At 41.4% G+C, this 20,710-nt stretch overlaps 1 protein-coding gene across 1 annotated transcript in view; it reads left to right on the top strand.

The window, feature by feature from the left end:
- MAP3K7CL (MAP3K7 C-terminal like) overlaps positions 1 to 7,722 on the top strand; it is a 48,603-nt gene extending 40,881 nt beyond the window's left edge. Inside the window, exon 6 of the mRNA XM_050971263.1 lies at positions 7,049 to 7,722. Coding sequence (XP_050827220.1) covers positions 7,049 to 7,229 — 181 coding nt within the window. The 3' untranslated portion in view covers positions 7,230 to 7,722. The remainder of the gene's footprint in view (positions 1 to 7,048) is intronic.
- Positions 7,723 to 20,710: the final 12,988 nt, after the last annotated feature.

Below are 20,710 nucleotides of genomic sequence, written 5' to 3'. Positions count from 1 at the left end.
AACCAATTACAATAAAACTGAAAACATGGAGTTTGCAATTTTCTAAAATTTGCCCCTGTTCTGGGTATCTTCTTCTACATTTGAATTTGAATGTATGGAAATGAAGATTCCCAGTTGTCTACTACACCTCCTATCTATTGTCTATTTCTCTAAAATACTATTTTGATAAAATGGACAATGATCAGGTTGCATTGCTTGTAATGGGAACAAACATCTTTTATAGTGTTTTTCAGTGTACACTTTTACCCAAGGCAATCACAAATGCTGTGGGATGTATCCTTGCCAGTGCTCCCAACTTCTCTCCACAGATCAATTCACCTGTGTCATTCCAATGACAAGTCTCACCTGGCAGTTTCTGTACCTGTGGTGCCTGCTGACAGTACATACAGGATGCTGAAGGCTATGACTGACAGAGAAAAGAGGAAAATGGATTGAGCAAATATTTTTTATTTGTTGGCTAGGAGGAAGAAATAATGTTAACCTGACAAATATCTGTACAGGTATTAGAGTTTTTTTGCAAAAAGAAAAAAAAAAGAATAGAGTTAATTCTCCTTTAATAATTTTTGTTCCAACCTCCAAAGTTCAGTGTAACCTTTCATACATGAAATAATATATACAGGCATGTTTTTTATATTATTTTATAAGACATAGAAAGTTGTAAAACATTATTTTAACAATAGTGAAAAACGTTGAATATGCTTAGCTTGATGTGTGATGTGAGCATCAAGTATGGCCAAAGTAAAAAGTCAGTGAAGCGAAATGACAAGGGTTGCTTTTCATCAAGGTGAGAACAAACTTACTTACTTGTTCTCTTTTGTGCAACATAGATGGCAAGAGAACGTACTAGGCTGGCAGTGGGAGAGAAGATGACAAGTATTTCACAGGAAGATGGGAAATGTGAGAGAGAAAAAGAGGTCGTAGTATCAAAAAAGGGAAAATCAAATGACAAAGCAACTAAAGATGGGAAAAGAAGTTACTCAGGAATAAAAAAGGAAGCAAGAATTTGAAAGAACATTGGGTAGATTTTTTTGCTAATTTAATCATAGTTTTGTTTGCTGTCTTCACTCACACTCTTCACATTTATGCCAGCAATATGTAGTACAAGGGAAAAAACTACCCTGGAATGGGAGACATGATTGAAAATAAAGAAAAGGGTGTGGAAGCGAGAACACACCACATTTAGGGCACAGAATGTAATTTAATTTATGTTCCAGAAACACACACGTATTTCCATAACAGATGGTTTTGGGTATCTAACTTTGGGTGAAAGGGATGAGATGGCTGGTTATTTTGAGCACTTGTTATATTGCTATTACTAGATAATGACCCTGGATTATGTAGTTAAATATTAGAGTTGCCATGGTTGCTAGCTGTATCTTATATTCTTAGCACTGCATGGTTATCTCCTTTTCCTCCCCCAGACAATTCTAATATAACCCTACAGAAAATATCATTCAATCACCACCTGGCTTAGGATCACTCGCTCTTTTGGCCATGGATATGATTTCTTTTCCTTCTTTTACACATTAGAGTAGACACAGAATCATAGAATTGTTAAGATTGGAAAAGACCTTTAGGATTATCAAGTCCAACCACCACCCCAGCACTACCTCCCTGTTCCCGCTAAACTGTGTTCTCCACTGCCACCTCCCCGTGTTTTTTTAACAACTCCAGGGATGGTGACTCAACCACTTCCCTGGGCACTCATTCCAGTACTTTACAAACCTTTCAATTAAAAAGTTTTTCCTGATACCTAATCTGAACCTCCCCTGACACAACTTTAGGCCATTTCCTCTCTCCCTGTCCCTTGTTCCTTGGGAGCAGAGCCTGACCCCCACCTGGCTGCACCCTCCTGTCAGGGAGTTGTGGAGAGTGAAAAGGTCCCCCCTGAGCCTCCTTTTCTCCAGGCTGAGCCACTGCAGCTCCCTCAGCAGCTCCTGCTGCTCCAGACCCTTCCCCAGCTCTGTTCCCTTCTCTGGACACTTTCCAGCCCCTCAGTGCCTCTCTGGTAGGGAGAGGACCAGAACTGGACCAGAACTCAGGACTCGAGGAGTGGCCTCAGCCATGCCCAGCACAGCAGAACAGTCACTGCCCTGCTCCTGCTGGACATGCTATTGATGGCAAAATCCAGCATCCCACTGCCCCTCTTGGCCATGACATGCAGTGGAGATGACTGCTTCATTTTGTGGGAGCCTTTCATATGTTTTAGCTTGCTCTCGTGACCATAGGATTGTTTCTATGCTTTTCAGCCCAGAGGGTTTCTCCAGGTACACTGTTTCCTGAGAGTCTTTCCCAACACTGTGAAGACAAGTAGTTTTCAGACTTCTAGGTACTTCAGAAAAAGATTGGAGTAAACCTTAAAGGCAACATTTTAGCTCAATTATTTTCCCATTCTAGACCTGTTTTTTCATCATCTCACGTGCATGCAAAATATATGTTACTTGCCAAATACTAGAAAGTAAAAAATTACAGCTTTTCTGATACAGAGAGAGACTTCCTCTTCTAGAGGAAGTGTCCTTGCCTTTGGAAGGTCCTTTCCAACTCAAACTATTCTGTCATTCTATGGCCTTTTATGTGTTGGCATCTCAGATTCCTTTTCATTTACATTGAAACAGACTTAATGTCTTTAATGATGTTGTTTTTTAATTAATTAGTAGACTTATGCAAGGACAGTCTCCTCAAGACAGCAGTTACCTTGCAGGGTCTCATAATTCCCCCTGACAGGAAAGCCATGCCAAATGTGGTAAGAGAAAATGACCTTTTGGCCACCAGTACACAGCAGTTGTTGGAGCAGATACTGCACTGCCACAGATGCATCATCCTGAATACCTTGTTCACAGTGGGGAAAAGGCAAATCTGAGTCTTTGTACTCTGGATATTCTGGAAACTGTTTCCCTTGTGTCCAGTCCATCTCTAAATACACTTATCTCCAGACAGATTTATCTGCTTGGTCTGTTGCTTTTCTTTGTATTTATTCCTTGTGAATATGAGTGTTGAGGAGCTCTGTTCTCTGCATGTTTAGTCACTAAGGCCAGAACAAGAGAAATAACTTCCCTAAGACAGTGCTCTGTTTTTCTCCTGCTTGTGGTTGATGGGTTTATGATGCAAATCCCTAATGTAGCCTCCCAAACCCCTCCCCAAAAAAGAACACTTCAAGTACATGTTACAGATTGGCTCAAAGCTTTGAGTATCTCAGCACTAGTTTGGAAAATACTTTATCATTGCTGTTAATATTTAAACTTGGGGTAACCATTAACAGAAAACACAGATTACACAGTGCTACATCTATTTATTAAGCATCCACAACAAGGTCTAGATGGTGCAAGAGCTTAGCATGGTGTTCTTTAACCTCTGAAAGCTAAGTTCAAATCTTGGATTAGATCAGATGTAAATGTTAGTTACTGTCCTCATCCCTTTGTGAGCTTCCTAAACTACACCATTCATAACATTTAGCAATTCCCTGGTACTCTAATTTTAGATCTGTGGCAGGCTGACAGTATTAGCCTGAAACATCACCCTATCCTGTAAACAGGTGTTGATCCTGATGGGAAAGGACTAAGTAGGTTCTGCTGACTCAGAAGTGGGCAATTTTACTACCTCAGTGCAAGGAAACTGCTTTCTGTGAGGCAAGTCCAAGAGTGTGGATTACAGCAATGACTTTATTTTGATTTTAATGCATTTATAGTTTGTTTGATAGCAAATCCAAATCCTGAGGAGGGGAGAGGGAAGTAAGTTTTCTGTGCTGCTTGAACATTATTGGAGAGCAGCATGAACTGACCTTCATTACTAGAGCTGAGTTTGCACGTTGTCTGTCTGTGCCTCTCCTGGCTCAAGTCCAGGATAGTCAGTACCATTCCTTTTCAAGTACTGAAAGTTCCCACAGAAAAGGTCTACCTGCTTTTAAGATGCTGATTATGTAGTAGTGTGTTCACTGCATCTCCCATTCAAAAAGCTCATGAGTGTAAGAAAAGTAAGGAAGAATTATTCTGAATTCAGAATCCTTGGATTCTGAATCCAGTGTTTGGACACTTCTGATTTAACAGTCCGTAATTTGAAAGAGCTTAATTTAACCCTTCACTCCAACACTGCACCAGAGAATAATTGCAAAGAAATATTGCAGAAGTTCTTATTTGGTCTCCAGAGATAAAGGTCTTCCAGAGGAAGTCCAGGGAGAAACAAAAACAAACAATAAATCAAAAAAACCCAAACACTTGGAGCTGAAAAAACTCATTGTCCCTGAATGTATTTCTCACTCCTCCATGGCCTCAGGCCCATGCATAGGAGCTGTGTAGCAAAATTGTCTTGACTTCTGTGAAAACTGGTTGATCTGGAATGGCCCAGCCACAGAGAAATGAACCTGTTAGTGGCTTGCTGTGTTTAAAGCTTGTACAGCTGTATTGTGTTAAATGTAAACAGAATTCTACTGAGCAAAAATACCCTCTTGATGTTTCCTCTCAAAGGCCTGATTGAATGCACCTGTCACCTGGGGAAAGGAAAAAGAAGAGGCTTTGCTGCAGCATAGCTGCTCTGCCTTACCTCAGTAATATAAAACAAAGCTGTCATATAGGAGGATGCCTATATGCTGCCTCTTTGGCTGATTGAAAAATCCTGTAACAGCTCTCTTCTCTTCTTTTTCTTTTTTTCCTTTTTTTTTTCAAACTATGGGAAGCACAGCTGGTAGAAATGGCTGTACCAAGGGTCTGTTCTAGCTTGTGACTCCTTGAACTGCAGCAACTGTGACTGTAAACAGTCAGCTAAACCATGGGCAAACTCTGCTATCACTGAAAGCTGCAGTAAAGACAGAGGAAGGTTAACTTGATCCTACATGAAGGCCACACAGAAGTGTTTCAAAAGCCAGATTTACAGTTTTGCTGCACTACGTGGTAGCTTTTCAGCTACGAGTAACATAAGTGATCAGCAAACACAGAAATGTTATCTTTTCATGAACACTCTGACCCGTGGGAAGAGAATTGCTGATCTCTAGGAATTTCCTGTCTGAAAGCCCTGCTCTAGCCTGACTAGTGGGCTCCTTTGAGGACTGCAGTGAAATCTATCCCCTCTGAAGGCATGAACCACTTCCCGCTGATGATCTACAAGCACTGTTTTGACCTGACTGAGAAATAAAGTCACAGGGCTATGAACAGTTAAAAGATGAACTAATCTCTGAGATAGAATGATCAAAAGAACCTTTCAGAAGACACTTCCTGTAATGGGTGAATTTTTGACTGAAAGGGAAAAAGAAAGCCAGAGGCCAGGCTAGCCTGGTGGGTGACTAAGGGGAGAGCAATTAGGTGCTCTGTGAGTTACTCATGCCTTCAGCGTGCTTTAAGACCTCTTTTATCTCAGCTTGGGCTGAGGTAATTTCAGTTGATACTGTACAGGAAACTCCAGCTCCTGGCCAGCTCTGGGAATACAGGGCACTGTGTGACTCATCCAGAAGGAGTCACAGCTTAAATCCTCTTGTGTCTGTACTTAACAGGACCAGGAGGGGTCAGCTTTGCAGCTCTTCCTCAGCAATAGGGCCAAGATCTGAGTCTAAACACATTGTAGAAGCAATGTATGCAGCTGAGATTCAGTGCCTACTTCTTACTGGATTTGTTTGTAGTAGAGAAAAGGAAACCAGGCACACTTCACAGAAATTACTGATAAATCTAACCAACCAAACAAAAACACCTCACTCTCTTTCAGTGATACCTGGTATCGAGAGAAAAATAAATTGTTATTCTTCTGGGAAAGTATTAGCAAGTCATCTCTAGGAACTTGATTCTCCACCGTGAAGTGTGTGCTCAACTCTTACTGAAGTTAGAGATCACAGAATTATCCAATCAATAGAATAGTTTTGATTGGAAGGGACCTTAAAACTCATCGAGCTCCACCCCCCTGCCATGGGCAGGGACACCTTCCACTAGACCAGGCTGCTCCAAGCCACATCCAACCTGGCCTTGAACACTTCCAGGGATGGGGCAGCCACAGCTTCTCTGGGCAACCTGTGCCAGGGCTTCATCACCCTCAGAGGGAAGAATTTCTTCCCAATATCCCATTTCCTGCTCTCTTTCTTTTTAAAGCCATTCCCCTGTCTTGTCACCTGTGTCAAGAGTCCCTCTCCAGCTCTGTTGGAGCCCCTTCTGGTAGTGGAAGGGGCTCTAAGGTCTCCCCAAAGCCTTCTTGTCTGCTGAACGGTCCCAAATACAGACACATGGACACAGCATTTTTCAGGCTTGGCCACTGAACAGCAAACCAATCCAAGATCTTGGAAGCTTAGTCTTTTAAAAGTGTGAAAAATATGTATTTTATGATTGGCTTTTAACAAATATGAAAATGAATATTATATGTGTTATGTTAGAAAGTTATGCTGTATTAATTTTCTTAAGTAGCGTGTTAAATAGAGTTTTAGGTTATAACAAAACGTTAGAATAGAAACTATGCTATGTAAGTTACTTTTTTAAAGAAAGGACTCACTCTGAGATAGCAGCCACAGGACACCTAAATCTTTCAGAGAAAAAAAATTTATTGCCCCATTATCAGAAGAAACGAACTTCTTCCCACCTCGAAGGTGCTGTTAGGATTCAGAGGAAGAAGCTGACACTGACCAGACAGAATCCTTTGTTTGAATGGAATTTATGCATCATGTATGAGGTGTATGAATATGCAACAGGCTGTTGTTTTTAAGCGTTAAACCTCTGTTAACGGGTGTCCTTTTTCAGGCTTGTGATGCTCAGAAAAAGGTACCCAAACATCCGTTGTTTCTTTTGTCTCATATTGGCCTAATTCAAATTGTCCAAATTATTATTACTCTAATTATGTTGCTATTTTTATAACCATTTTATTACTATTAAACTTTTAAAATTTTAGAAACAAGTGATTGGCATTTTTCACAAAAGGAAAAAACAGGTCTCTAAAAAATTAATTTTCTAGGTCCACGTTTCACACCAGTTCAAGTAATAAAAAGTAAGTTCACAACACACAGCCCATCTTTGACCTGACACAGGACAACAAATTTTTGCCTGCTGCCATTTTTAATAATTGGGTTTTTTGTCATAATTGTCAGAAAGGAGCTGATTGCCAGACTGGAGCAAGTGGAAAAAGAAAGCATGGATGCTGCTCGGCTGGCTAAGGAGTACGCACAGCTGACAGAGGAGAACCGAACGCTGAAGCTGGCCCAGACACAGTGTGTGGAGCAGCTGGAAAAGCTCAGGATACAGTACCAAAAGAGACAGGGCTCCTCATAACTCCCAACTGGCTCATGGGAGGCACTTCATACAGGAATGGAAAGCAGATTTTAAAATAAAGATCTGTTTAATATGTTACAACACTTTACTACGGATACAGAGTATGTAGAAGTCTGAATTTGATTTAATGCTTGCCACCCAGTAGCTTAATATAATGGATATTTCATCCATTATATAATGAATGTTTTATTTCAAGTAGCATAATTGAAGTTAATCTATCCCCATTATATGTTCTTGTGGATCAGGTTTCTTTTCTAAACATATTTCTTCCAATTTAAGAAGATATGGACACACTAGAAATTATATAAATAGTCTCTGTGTTGGAAATTTGGATCTTACTAAGGACTGGGACAATGTTAATATATGGAATCCATGTATGTTAATTTTAGTTTGGTAAATTCGTTTTAAATTATTTTCCTCATGCATAAAGTGTTTGGAAGTTATCTTGAAGCAGATCTCCTCCCAAGTAAAAACTATACTTTATGTCAATTTCACACTGTTGTATAAAATCTGAAAAACTGCACATTAAAAATCATTTAACATCATTTTTTATCAAACAAGTGCACTGCCAGTGATAATTTGCAAGTTGTAGAATTAAAAGGAAACAGATGAGCTCAACTTTCCTTCCTTAAGTGTAAAGATTACTTGAGTGTCTTTTTATTGTACTTTTAGGCATGCAAGAAATGAAAAATTAATATAAGTATCATAATTTCATCATAGTTTCAACTGAGACTATGTCAGTAAAATTATTGTAAGGCTCTTTTGTTCTTATTTTCTGGTCTATTTTGAAACATAAGTGGCTGTAAGTAGGGACAGGAGTTCTGTGATACACAAATAACTGGGAAGTAAAATGTCAGTTTTACTTGCTCTATTTATCCCTGTATTTTCTTAGATCAACTTAAAAATCCTCATTATACTTCCATTTCTATTCATAGAGCAGGTTTTTCATTAAAAGTGGATGTAGAAAAGCCCTTTTATGTTCTGAATGTTCTCAAATCACCTTGTATTTTAAACTCTGCTTGTCAGATGCCGCTTGTTACATCTTCATGAGCCTGGAATTCAACTTAATGGGTTATTAGTACTGTGTTTTAGTAATTGAAAATTATGAAATTAAGATTTGCACCAGGACTTTAGCTTTGATTATTATCATTAATCCACCATGAAAACGGAATTTCATGTTAATCAGAACAATTCCTGGCAGCAAAGGGGACAAAAAAAGGAATTACTAGCTGCCTGTAATTTATCTGTGCTAACTGCCTACAGTATTCCCTGCAGCACAGGTGGGAAAACTGGCTCTGTGTTACTCCAAGCACCTGGCACTGCAGCAGGAGAGCATGAAGAGGTAGCAGGAGAGGACAACCTTGTTTCCCCTTCTCCTCCTGAGCCACCAGGGCAGTGTCAGCATCCAAACTTGGCACTGCTTCCTGCTGTAGCTGGGAAATCACCACTCCTGAGGCATGCACTTCCCACTGAAATGCTCCCTGAGCAGTGGAACACTGTATTTATTCCTCTTATTATCTGAGGATCCAATTTTCCTTTTACTTTGTGAAGTTGAAGAGAAAAAAACCCATAGTTAATAAAAACCACTTGGAATATTAGGTCTGGAAGTGCTGGAAAAGCCTTGTCTGAGTTTTGCACTGTTGGGAAACATAACTTGAAGAGAAATCAGAGCTTTGCTTTGAGCACAGAACACCACAGAAGCTAGAATTACCCTTTTTTGCCTGTGTTTGTGTGTTTTGAACAAGAGAATTCTCATTTTAAAATAGGTTCTTATTTTAGTCAAAGATTTTTCTATCTAGCCTTGACAACATCATGCAGTCAGGTGATTTCAGTGAATTCACTGAAAACCATATGAAGTACATAAAATTAGCTTATTGACAGACTGTCTTTGGATGCAAATGGATCAGAGAGCAGACCTTTACTTACAAATAACTGTGTTCACCTTGAAATTTTCTTTTGAAGTGCAGTCACTATGCTTTAAATGTCAGAAAAATGACAGACCAGATGGTGGGAGAAAAACCTGAGAGCCACAGTCAGGTGGAGAAGGAAAGCTGGGCCTCATTTGTGGCAATCAGCACTTGAATTATTGAGAATAGTCAGGGAATATGTTTTTCCTAACCTGTAGGTACTGACCAGTATAGCAGAATTCAATAAATATCTTGAATAGATGTGCAGATGCCAAATTTTTGATGTGGTCCAGCCTACAAGCCTGGACAAATATGAAATTCTTAAACCATCCCAAACTAATTTAAGTCAAGATTTATATTCAACTTGGACTTTAGCTATGTGCAATCAAATTTTCCTCCTGCTTTTAGTTATGGTTAAAGTAAAAAAATAACAGCTTTGTATGAACATATTTGCCTGCATGCATGCTCATGTGCCTGAGAGCAGGAGCTCAGAGAAATTGTATCACATACAAATGAGTAAAACTGATATAAAAGTACCAAGGATGAAAAAGTAATGTCTCTTGAAATTTTTTTTTTCTTTAATATTTGGGGAAGTAGGATTCAAAGGCAGGAAGGTAGGGAAATGGAATTTTCCAAAAATATTCATAGGCAAGTTAAATTAAAATGTGGCATAGTCAACATAATGCAGAAAATCATCCAGGTGTTGAAAAGAGTAAAGGTAGCTGGAACAACCTTCTGAGAGGTAACTGCTGTATTTTTCAATCATCTCTTGATTTGTTTTTCAAGAGCATAATAGTGAAAAATATTTTCACATTCAGTAAGTCTCTAATTTGGTCATGCTGAGTTTTTCTCTAGATACAGTGGAGCTCTGCTGACTAAATAGCTGAAATTAGGCATTTAAATAAAGCATTTATCATACTGATCCTGTATTTCCACACAGACAATATGGTTTGTGTTCTGGTTGAAGTGGTCTGCATGTTAGGTCTTGCATCTATCACACTATAAAAGCAAGTTTTATACAATTATTTCACAGATGTTTTTAGAAGTTCAAAAACTTAGAAGCCAGTTTTTGAAATCAAGTACCAATGAAAGGTTCAATTTCATCCCATGTGACTGCAGCCTGTGAGAACTGCAGCTGTACTGCAGACAAAGTGTATTTCTTGCTGTTATCCAGGTTATTTGGGTTAGCAAAAGTAAGCATGCCACTTCCATGATAAATGCATTTGCTTCAAACCACTTAAGGCACAGTGAAGTACACGGTTTTAAAACAAAAACAAGACCTGTGCTTTCCATTTTCTACCATTGCCAAATAACTTCCTTCCACTGTAAAGAATGCTGAGCAGACTCAATTTAAGGCTTCCAGTTAGCAAGGATATGACTCATGCAGTCTTGAAACAGCCAGAGCCAAGGGTGACTTGACACTTGGAACGTCTGGAAGATGAGGAGCTGTGAGTTTGAATTCAGTGCCTTTTTTAAAAACAATGTTTCCCTTTTCAGGATTACCTCTATTCTGTCTGATTTTGTGAATTAATGATCTTTGGAAGTGTGTCACCTTCCACCAGAGGCTTCCATCATCTAGACCTTCGTAAAGATCAGACACAGTGGGGACAGGTGGGACAGAGAGGTGTCCTCAGCCTTCCTTTGGGTTGTGTGCTTGGGGAGCTCTGCCACGTGACCCTTTGCTGCTTCATCTCCAGTCACAGGACACCTTGCAGAAATCAGCTAGTCACAGTAATAACCACAAAGCCACTTGGTGTTTTTCCCAGTCTAAAATTCTTTTCTTGATCAACGCACAAAGTGGAAGAGTCTCAAGAAACAGGGGAGACTTGTCTGGAAGAGTCTTGCTTCTCTGTCTGTGGGGGATACAAGACGTGCGATGGTGGAAGAACAGGGCTGCAGGGAAAGGAAGTTTGGTCCAGGCAGTGATGTAACAGGAAGAGCACTGGCCCTGTGCAGCAGGAATGTGAGGAGAGCTGACAGAACCTGGGTGCTGCCATGACTTTTGTTTCCCATCTTCATACTTCCACAGTCATACCTGTGCACCCACAGCTCTGAGGGTCTTCTCCCTCCTGGTGGGATGTCATGGCATGCAGATGCATGGATGGCATGGTGATACATATCCCTGGAGAACCCACAAGGAAACCATTAACTGTCTTTGTGACAGGCCTGGAAGGTGTGCAGCAATGAAAGACTAAGACTGAACAAGCACCAAAAAGCTGGGCCCTGCTGTTCATATTGATGTACTTCTGTGGGACAAGATCTGACACCAACTGCATGACTGCACCTCGGTGCACATTATGGAGGGAGGGAAGGTAGCAAAGCAGAGTTGGAGGGGCAGCCTCAACCTCAGCATTTCCTTCACTGGTTTTGCAATGTTAAACTGGGAGTTATCAAGGTGGTCTTTCAGGGGCACGCCAAAACTGTGAGGCTGACACTTTAAATTCCAAGTAGATTATTTTATAAGAATGAAAAATCTACCTTGCTTGGGACAGTGCCAGTCACCTCCAGGTTCTTCAGTGCTCCTGACAAGTAATGTCATGTGGTACTCATACCCATATGAATGAAAGATGACAACCACTCACAAATCACCATTATCCTCTACCCAGGCTGCCTCCACTGCATGGTTTATCCTGTAGAAAGCACAAGATTTAGCATATGAGTCAGTCTGCCTTTCTACACACCAATTATCAGTTCCCCCTTCTAAACCTCAGTTCCTTCAATCCCCCTGACCACATTCCATCCCCACTGAGTAAGCAGCATCAGCCTAGAGCTCAGATCCAGTTGTCTGACGATCTCATGACATGGTCTGATGATCACCATGTGCTCAAGGTGGTTTCCAAGTGCTGTGTATGATGTTTTGTGGTTCAGTGCTGGCATGTGGCAGCAAGGAATTCTAGCAGCCTGCAGGTGTCTGCTGTGAGACATGCTTGGTTTCCTTGAATTTGTTAGAAAATGAGAGTAGGTTGTCTGTGGATTTAGTTGTTTGTTTTAATCTTATACTAGATTTTAATACAGGAATTAGGGAAATGAAATGAGGATGTGTGTGCTGATGTAACAAATGTGCAGCCAGCCAGATGCCAAACTGTGCTCTGGGTGCTCAGAATGAGTTAAGTGATATGAGAACTTTAAGTGATGGAAAGGAAGTAGGCACAGCTAGGAAGAGGAACTGGTGACTGAGCTGTTGCCTTAACTGCTTGCTTTCTGGCTGCTTATGGCTTGCACCAATAGAATGTATAGGCTGTTGTCCTTAGCTCAGCATTGAGAAGCTTTTTTTTGGATGTATCCTAGCACTTTTCCAAGACTAGTTTACTCCAAAATTTTATACTGGAATATTTCCTGCATTAAGGAAATGTTTTTGTCAGCTCTGTCTAGAATTAACAGAGTTATGATGTGATACAGATGTCAGAGCATTACAGATGGTTCTTCTACAGAAAGAGGAATAACCAGTATCAGAATATGACTATTGTGCTCATCATGGAATCATAGAAAATCTTGAGTTGGGAGGGTCCCATAAGGATCATTGAGCCCAGTTCTATGCCAACTGCTGTGTTTGCATTAAAGATAAATAAAACCTTGATAAATAGCCTATGTAAATTAAAAACTGCATTGAAGCCAGAGCACTTCAGTACTGAAATAATTGCAGCCCCCCCCCCAAGGGTCTTTTGCTGCTTTCACTGCATAAGTAGAGTTTGGTACTTTTATGAGCAAGATCCTGTTTCCCACATGAAGGAATAGCAGCAGTTGTGATGTTCTGTGATTGAAAAACTTTCACCTCTGTCTGGTAACTTTCTTACAAGTGTATGGCAAACCTCAGTGCACAACCCAGATTGCCTTGTGACTACAGATTTCTTCACAGCCATTTCATCACAGTGCTCTGCCCAGCCTGGGTCTTTGAGTCCCACATTCCTCTGCTATGTGTGGACAGCTGAAAGAAGTCAACCACTCTGAACTTTTTAAAGCAGTCAGAAGCAAATGCATCATTTAATGTTATCTGCTAAGGAAATTGACTGTCTTGTGGTCAAACCCTTTTGTGTTCCTGGTCAGCAAGTACATCAGTGTATATGTTTACTGATTAGATGTCAGTACAAAAAATACCAATCTTAATATTCATGGAAGGCAGAGGCTCATTCAGACATACTCCTATGAATGCTGTTCTAAATAATAGACTTACTCAAGGTGTTCCCCCCATGGCTGTGAATATAAGAGCCAGCAGCTCACATATGAAGAACTATTTTCTGATTAAATTATCTGTGCCAAGAATGTGAGCACTTCTTTTTGACATAATTTCAAAAAAGGAGTATTCTTTCAAGCAAAAAAACCCAAACCACCCACATTACAGTTCCCAGCTAATATAAATTACATCCAGCTATGCACTAACTGCTAAAATTGTGCTTAAATCTATTTATAACCCTTCAAATAGCTCTCACTAATTTACATTGGTGGAACAGGCCCTTACATTTGACTGAGCTCCCTCTGGTGGGTAATGGGACAGTGTTATTACAAAGCAGAGATACCTAAAAACCATACAATTATGTTTGTCCAAGTAGAGTTTTATTTACTTATTTATTTATAGCAAATATTTTTTTATATAACTAGGTAAAGGTCAGTGTACAAATGTATCACTATCTGATCACATCTGAAACCACCCAAAGAGTGATATCCAATATTTTTAAGATACTGGAGATACTTCAATGGAGGTGCAGTTTTCAACACCCAACACTGAACAGCACTAACAGGAGCACCCAAGTTTCATGGGTTCTGGTATCCTACAAAAGCTGAGAGAGCTCATAATTTAAAATTATTGCTGAAACTGAAAGAGGGTAGGTTTAGGTTAGGTATTCAGAAAAAATTCTTCCCTCTGAGGGTGCTGAGGCCCTGGCACAGGTTGCCCAGAGAAGCTGTGGCTGCCCCATCCCTGGAAGTGTTCAAGGCCAGGTTGGACAGGGCTTGGAGCAGCTTGGTCTAGTGGAAGGTGTCCCTGCCCATGGCAAGGGGGTGGAACTGGATGATCTTTAAGCTCCCTTCCAACCCAAACCATTCTATGATTCTATGATTCTATCAATTATATGATAAAATCTCTGTTTGTTCAAACTACTATTGGAGCTCAGTTGGATTTATATACCTAGAAATCCAGCCTATATGGCTTTAGGCAGCACTGACCAACTGCAGGCACTTTGCAGTGCATATTAGTGGTACAATAATTAAGAGTCAAATATGCTTTAAATAACAGAGTACAGAACAACTGACCAATGTGCCTCTTTCCTGCTGGTAAATTTGAATATGCCTTAAATCTCATGCACTCTGGTTTTAATGAGCAACCCATTTCTAAAAGACAGCATGAGTGTTCTCTTCTTATTTTTCTCTTTGTATTTAGGTTAAGTAATCTGAATAAGGGAAGTGTCAGGCTTCAGAAGAGTGTCCTAATGCATGGGCAAGGTTCCAACCACAGGTTGAGTTTCAACAACCCAAAGTGGTTGTGCTGGACTATTAGAACTGCTTTACCAGTAATGAATTTAGTGGCTCTTGCACATCCCACCATCTACTTGAACAAACTTGTTTCTGGAAAATTTGGGTCCCTAGAATATTCTGAAAGGTAGAAGAGCAGAAAAAGCATGCTACTAGCTTTGGTCTTCAACTTTAGCTGCTTCAGAATTCACCTTCAATTAATAAAAAGAGGTTTATGTTTTGTCATTTGTCTGAAACATGGTAAGAGGTAAAATTCTAGTTACACTGTATTTAAAGGTGAGACATGAAGGCACAAGACATGGATTTTACCAAAGACACCGTTTTTACTGGTAGTTTTTGAGACCTTTGTATCTACTGAGTATAACTCAGTATAACTGCACTGTATGTGCAGTGTTTTCAAGTGTTTATGATATTCTTCTAATCCTGTAAATTCTGTTCAAGAGAATTTCAACTCACTGTTTGATTGCCAGAATAAATCTATCACTATATTACTGTCCAAAAGGAAATCACCTGTGAATGTTTATCATGAGAAAGTGGATTTTAAAAGTGCTTCACACTGCTTTTGAAATGAAGCTGTCCAAGTCTAAATGAGCAAAACTGCCTGGTAAGAAATCAGCAACGCCAAAAAGGCACCACATGGTAAACTGGATTTAGGCTCTGGTTCAAAGAGCACTTACCATGGGGCACTGTGGCCACATCAAACAAATCTCTTGAACACATCCCCAACTTGAAGCAATGAGTAGCTCCCTATTTGCCAATAGGACTATTCAAAGTAGGTTACTCATGCACTGAAGTGTTTGGCTGGATTGAGGCCAGAGAGACCAGTTCCTCGGCTTGAACCTCGACTGTTTTGGGATTCATTGGAATTTAATTATATGCTTGGAGTTTTCAAACACTGGGCTACAACAGGGCCTTTCCACTGAGCTGTCTGTCAGGGGGCCGAAAAGATCTTCCCAGCTTCTGTCAGCAGGGAGGACCTTTGTGTGGTGAGGTGCATTACAAAACCATCTTGCTGCAGCACCATGAGCTGCTCTAGATCCAGCTGCAGCAGCCTCACAAGCCAGATGCTTGTAATGCAGAAGTGGTGAACAAAACATTCTCTTTGTCATTCCTGGTAAGCACATTTGTTCCCACTCACACAACTGCAGCTGTGCCAACCCATATGAAGTGACTCTGTAGGGTCATTACATGAAACTGTATGAGTTTAAAAAGAAAAAAAGCAAGCAAACACAGAAGAAAGGTCAAGTGTTTACAAAGGGCTATAAATACATTTAGAAATAGCTCTTAACTGGCAGACTAACAGCATAATACTACTAAAAATTTTAGAAATGCTCATCTTGCTTTGGTTTTTTGGGAAAAATGTAGCAGAAGTACTGGACTAGAACAAAGATGCCATGGGTGTCTGTCAGATAGGCCCCATTCCTCCTTTTCTCTCTCTGCATATACCACTCCCTGTTCTTCCAGCAAGAGGAGACCTCAGCTGCTTCAAAGATGAGATAGACAAAATGTTTCCTACAGTTCTGGTTGTGGCACCCTTTTGTTGGAGAAAGCACCTTCTGCTTTTGATGTAGGAACTGGACAGAGGGGGAGTGCTCAGGTTAAAGGGGGGTCCTCTGCTCTCCACATGAATTGCTACTCGAATTTGGATGTGTGATAAGCAAATAAAATTTTCAGTTTGCATGTGGGAAGTAAAGATGTAGAGCCAAAATATGTCCCAGCTGAATTTACTCTGTAACCCAAGAACTTTGGTGAGTGGCCACAACCTGGACCCAGACCGGCAGGGAATCCGAATAGTTTACTCAAAGAAACGAACAGGTTTCACACACTTTTCAAGGCACAGCATTTCCTTCCATGGTAATTCTCACTACATGACCTACCCCATGTTAGCACCTCAGCACCAGGCTTTCTAAATGTCCTTCTGTGGGGTGAGCACACGCTGCTCACCCACTGTCACCTTCCCCCGTGTGTCACCTTCCCGCCGGTTCCTCGCCCGTAGGGGTCTGTGGTGACACCTCCTCCTCCCAGGGTCCGGAGGGGACAAGCCTCTCTGTACTGCCAGGTTCTCCTTTGTCCTGCAGTTCCATCCCACATTCCACAGCTCAACTCCATCCCATCTCTTCCTCCCAGCTTTGATGCACTGGCAACAACTCAGCACACCGATCTCTCTCCTCACAAATGCACACTTCACACAGGCACATGTGGCCACAGACAATTTTACTTGTGATTTCATCTTACAATTTGATTCTCCCCTGCTGTCAATGCCATTCCTTTGGTCTTTGGAAATTGTGAAAGAAGAATATATCAAGTTCAAACAGAAAATAATTCAGTATCTGGACCTAGGAAGGAAGACTGCCTTTAAATTTAGCTTGAACCTGTTCCTAATTTTCTGATTTGCTAATCAGAATCACCAATCAGTACTAGTCAAAACCAAAGCTTTGCCTTCTTTTTCCCTTCCCTTCCCTTCCCTTCCCTTCCCTTCCCTTCCCTTCCCTTCCCTTCCCTTCCCTTCCCTTCCCTTCCCTTCCCTTCCCTTCCCTGCCTTCCCTTCCCTTCCCTTCCCTTCCCTTCCCTTCCCTTCCCTTCCCTTCCCTTCCCTTCCCTTCCCTTCCCTTCCCTTCCTCCCTTCCCTTCCCTTCCCTCCCTTCCCTTCCCGTCCCTTCCCTTCCCTTCCCTTCCCTTCCCTTCCCTTCCCTCCCCCCTTTCTTTACTTTTCCTTTTCTTTTTTTTTTTTTACCTATTCAGGAGTATCAAAAGAAATGCCTACAAAAGAAAAGAAACTTTGAGTGCCTTTTTAAGATGTCATATAGCAGTAAGCTCAAACCTATCATGACATGTACAACTGAACAAACAAAATTACTATTTCAGTATTTGGAGGTTTTTGTCTGATTATGCATTTTCCTGTTTCAAGAGAAGTATTTACTTAACATCTCTCTGCTGCAAGAAAAAGGTTTATGAAGCACATCATCTTCAGCTGGTCTCAGCCTTCCTGATGTGTAATTGAAGACTTTTATTTCAAAGAAAACAAACAAACATCTCCAGCCTCATTTAAATATTTATTAAACATATTTTTAATGCCATTTTAGTTAAAAATCAGTACCAGCTAAAGGATGAAGTTAGAAGAAGAGTCTATACTGAGTTTAGATTGATCACTGTGAATTTTGAGTTTTCAAAACTAAGTAGTGTTTGCACAAGCAGCATGCTGAGTCTCTTGGGACTTCATTCTCAGGCACTGAGTAATGGGCCTTTCTGAATATCTTATTTTTCAGAAATAAACAAAAATTGACATGTTACATCATTCCAAACTTCACCTTTGAAAATTAAGACTACACAAAGATCTGACATCTGACAAGAACTCAGGCAACAGAGAAAATGCCACAGTGAGATGTTAGCAACTCAGATCCCGTGTTATGTGGGGCTGATGCTGACCCGGGAATGGGCTCAAGAGCAGGCAGGAAATGTTTGTCCCAACTTTAAGTGCCTGGGATAGAGGTCTTTTCCTTCTGCATTGACTGTTTGGGAAGCAGGGGTCTGGTCACCTGAAGTAGCTGCCAGAACCCAGGCTAGCTCTGAGAACTCCAGCACCACGCCAGGAGTGGGGAACTCCCTCAGCGTGGGGATTGACCAGGGGCAGAACCTTCAGAGCCACTTGCTCTAAGGTGCCAGACACAAGCCATGACAGGGACTGGGCAGAGGAGAAAGGTGGGGGCTCTCTGTCTTGAGGTTCCACAAGGAATGGTTTATTCCAGGTGAAGGGATCAGGAGTGAAAGCCTCAGGCTCTATTGTACAAGGGGTTTTGTCCAGATAAAGTCAGGGTACAAACAGCTAACCAATAGGGAACCCTCAGGGGAAGAAGGAGAGGATTACATCAAGTGTCTGGGACCAGTTGGGGTAGGAGGGTGAGGATGTATCACATAGGCCAATGGGGCTTCCAGGAGCAGGGGAATTCCAATGGGGTGTTGCAGACAGGGATTGCCCTAAGGTTCAAGTGGCAGAGAAGGTTTGGGAATCAAGGGCTGGGTTGCCTTGACAGGCAGGGAAAAAGCTGGAACAAGGGGCAGGGAAGGGCATGAGGGACAGCTTTGAGGGAGGGTAAAACCCAGGGGTAACCCAGCTCAGGGAGAAAATGGGGGTACAACAGAACAAACCACTTAACAAGGAATCAAGCGGTTCGATATAAATAAATTCAAACTGCCACAGTCACCCACCAGCTGAGTCTCCATGCCCCTCTTTCTCTGCTGTGAGGGTGCCAAGGCCCTGGCACAGGTTCCCCAGAGAAGCTGTGACTGCCCCATCCCTGGAAATGTTCAAGGCCAGCTTGGACAGGGTTTGGAGAGACCTGGTCTAGTGGAAGGTGTCCCTGCCCATGGAAAGGGGCGTAGGAACAAGATGATCATTAAGGTCCCTTCTAACCACTCTATGGTTCTACAATTTACTTAAAACTTGGCTCTATGCACTCAAGTGTCTTCTTGGACTGCTGGTAAGACTGAGACTCCTGGTATTCTTAATCGTGTTGTGTGGATATAAAAAGTACCTAAAACTCAGGTTCTGAGTAGCATCAGCATCATGCTGTTCTGGGTTTGATTGGAAAAACCACCCCAGAAACCAACTAATTATCAACAAACTATTCTGCCAGCCACACAGAGGTGGATATGGCACAGGCACAACATGACACATGACAAGGAATTTCAAATCCTTGTGGTATGTCTGTGAAGCTGCAGACATTGTTCTCTTGAAGTGGGGGGTCTCATGTAAAGGCCCACTGTGGGCCACACACAGCTCAGTAGGTTTGTGTGACCTCTGCTCCTTATGGAATCGCCTCCAACTTCTGCAGGGCAAAGCAGAGCAAAGGGGCTGCTCCACAGCTTGATCTCCTGATTCTGCCTGTTGCTTTTCATGTAACTGGTAAAAGGCATCAAAGTTTGTAGAGAACAGAAAATGTGGCCCTCTATCACCAGAACTCCAGAGGCACTATCAAGTAGCAGAGAAGACAAAAAGATTTCAAACATGGAGGGCAAGTGCTCCTGCAGCTCCAGAGGGCTCTAGTGCACTCAATAATGAAAGGAGATCCGAATGGAAAATAAGATTTAAAGTACCACGGAAACATTCCTGTTTCCAAACCAACAACAACAAAAACGCGAAGCAATGATTTTAAAAAATATTATTGTGTTGCTGTAACGAAGAAGTATGAGACATAAACTGACAGTCGTCTGTCTATACTGTATGAACAATTATATTCATGAAGAACTTGAGCTTTTTCAGGGTACAACTTGCAGCTTCTTCCAGTAAGTTGAAACCCTGTAGAAAGGCAGCTGACCAGGCAGGACACCGCTTTCCCAACATGCCGAAAGAATGTTATTGCTTGGTGATCTGAGCTAAGAAATGCAGCAAAAGTGCCCTACAAATAAGTTAGCTCATCTGCACTCTTTGACCTCCAGAAGGTTTTGGTGATATCTCAGCTTAAGAACAGACTTAGCAGAGTAATAAAGATCTGGAAAAATGTGCCCTATAAACTTTATGACACTGTAAGTGGGTCTTTTGGAATTTCCTTGGAAAACTGTTTGGGACCATTTCATTCATGTGCAGCAAACAGGAGGAAGAAAGCATGCAGTGGTGTCCTACCAATCCTGCTCTCCAGAGCCAATCAGTAGGAGCAAAAATCCCAGGACACATCTGCTGATTCATCTCCAGTGCTGCAGGAACTCCTAGAAACTCCAAGCAGGAACAGACCCCCAAGGAAGGGAAGGAGGAAGCAAGGGAAGGAGAGACAAAGGCAGGCATAGTGCCTGGGCTGCCTGGCATCCTTTGCTGTGCCCACTTTTCCCACTGTGCCCATTCACTCTGGACAACTCATCTGGAATTGCTATTTTTTCAGCTGCTGCTCCAGGTGGTTCCTTCCTTGTTTTTGTTACTAATTTTCTTTTAAGTTGGGCTATGCACTCTGTGAAGTCAGCTCCAGTTTCATCCTTCCTTCTGCCTAATTATTTCTGGAAACCCTGTGCACAGTTTAACCATCCATTATTGGTCTGAGCCAACAGTCCTTTTTGATTAAGCAGAAATGTTTAATTTTAATGCTGTTTACTACCACTCTCAAGGGCTGAACTTTTCTG

Source organism: Serinus canaria, chromosome 1 (genome assembly GCF_022539315.1).
Source record: "Serinus canaria isolate serCan28SL12 chromosome 1, serCan2020, whole genome shotgun sequence".
In the NCBI taxonomy this organism is placed as follows: Eukaryota; Metazoa; Chordata; class Aves; order Passeriformes; family Fringillidae; genus Serinus; species Serinus canaria.
This window is presented reverse-complemented; position numbering and strand designations above follow the sequence as displayed.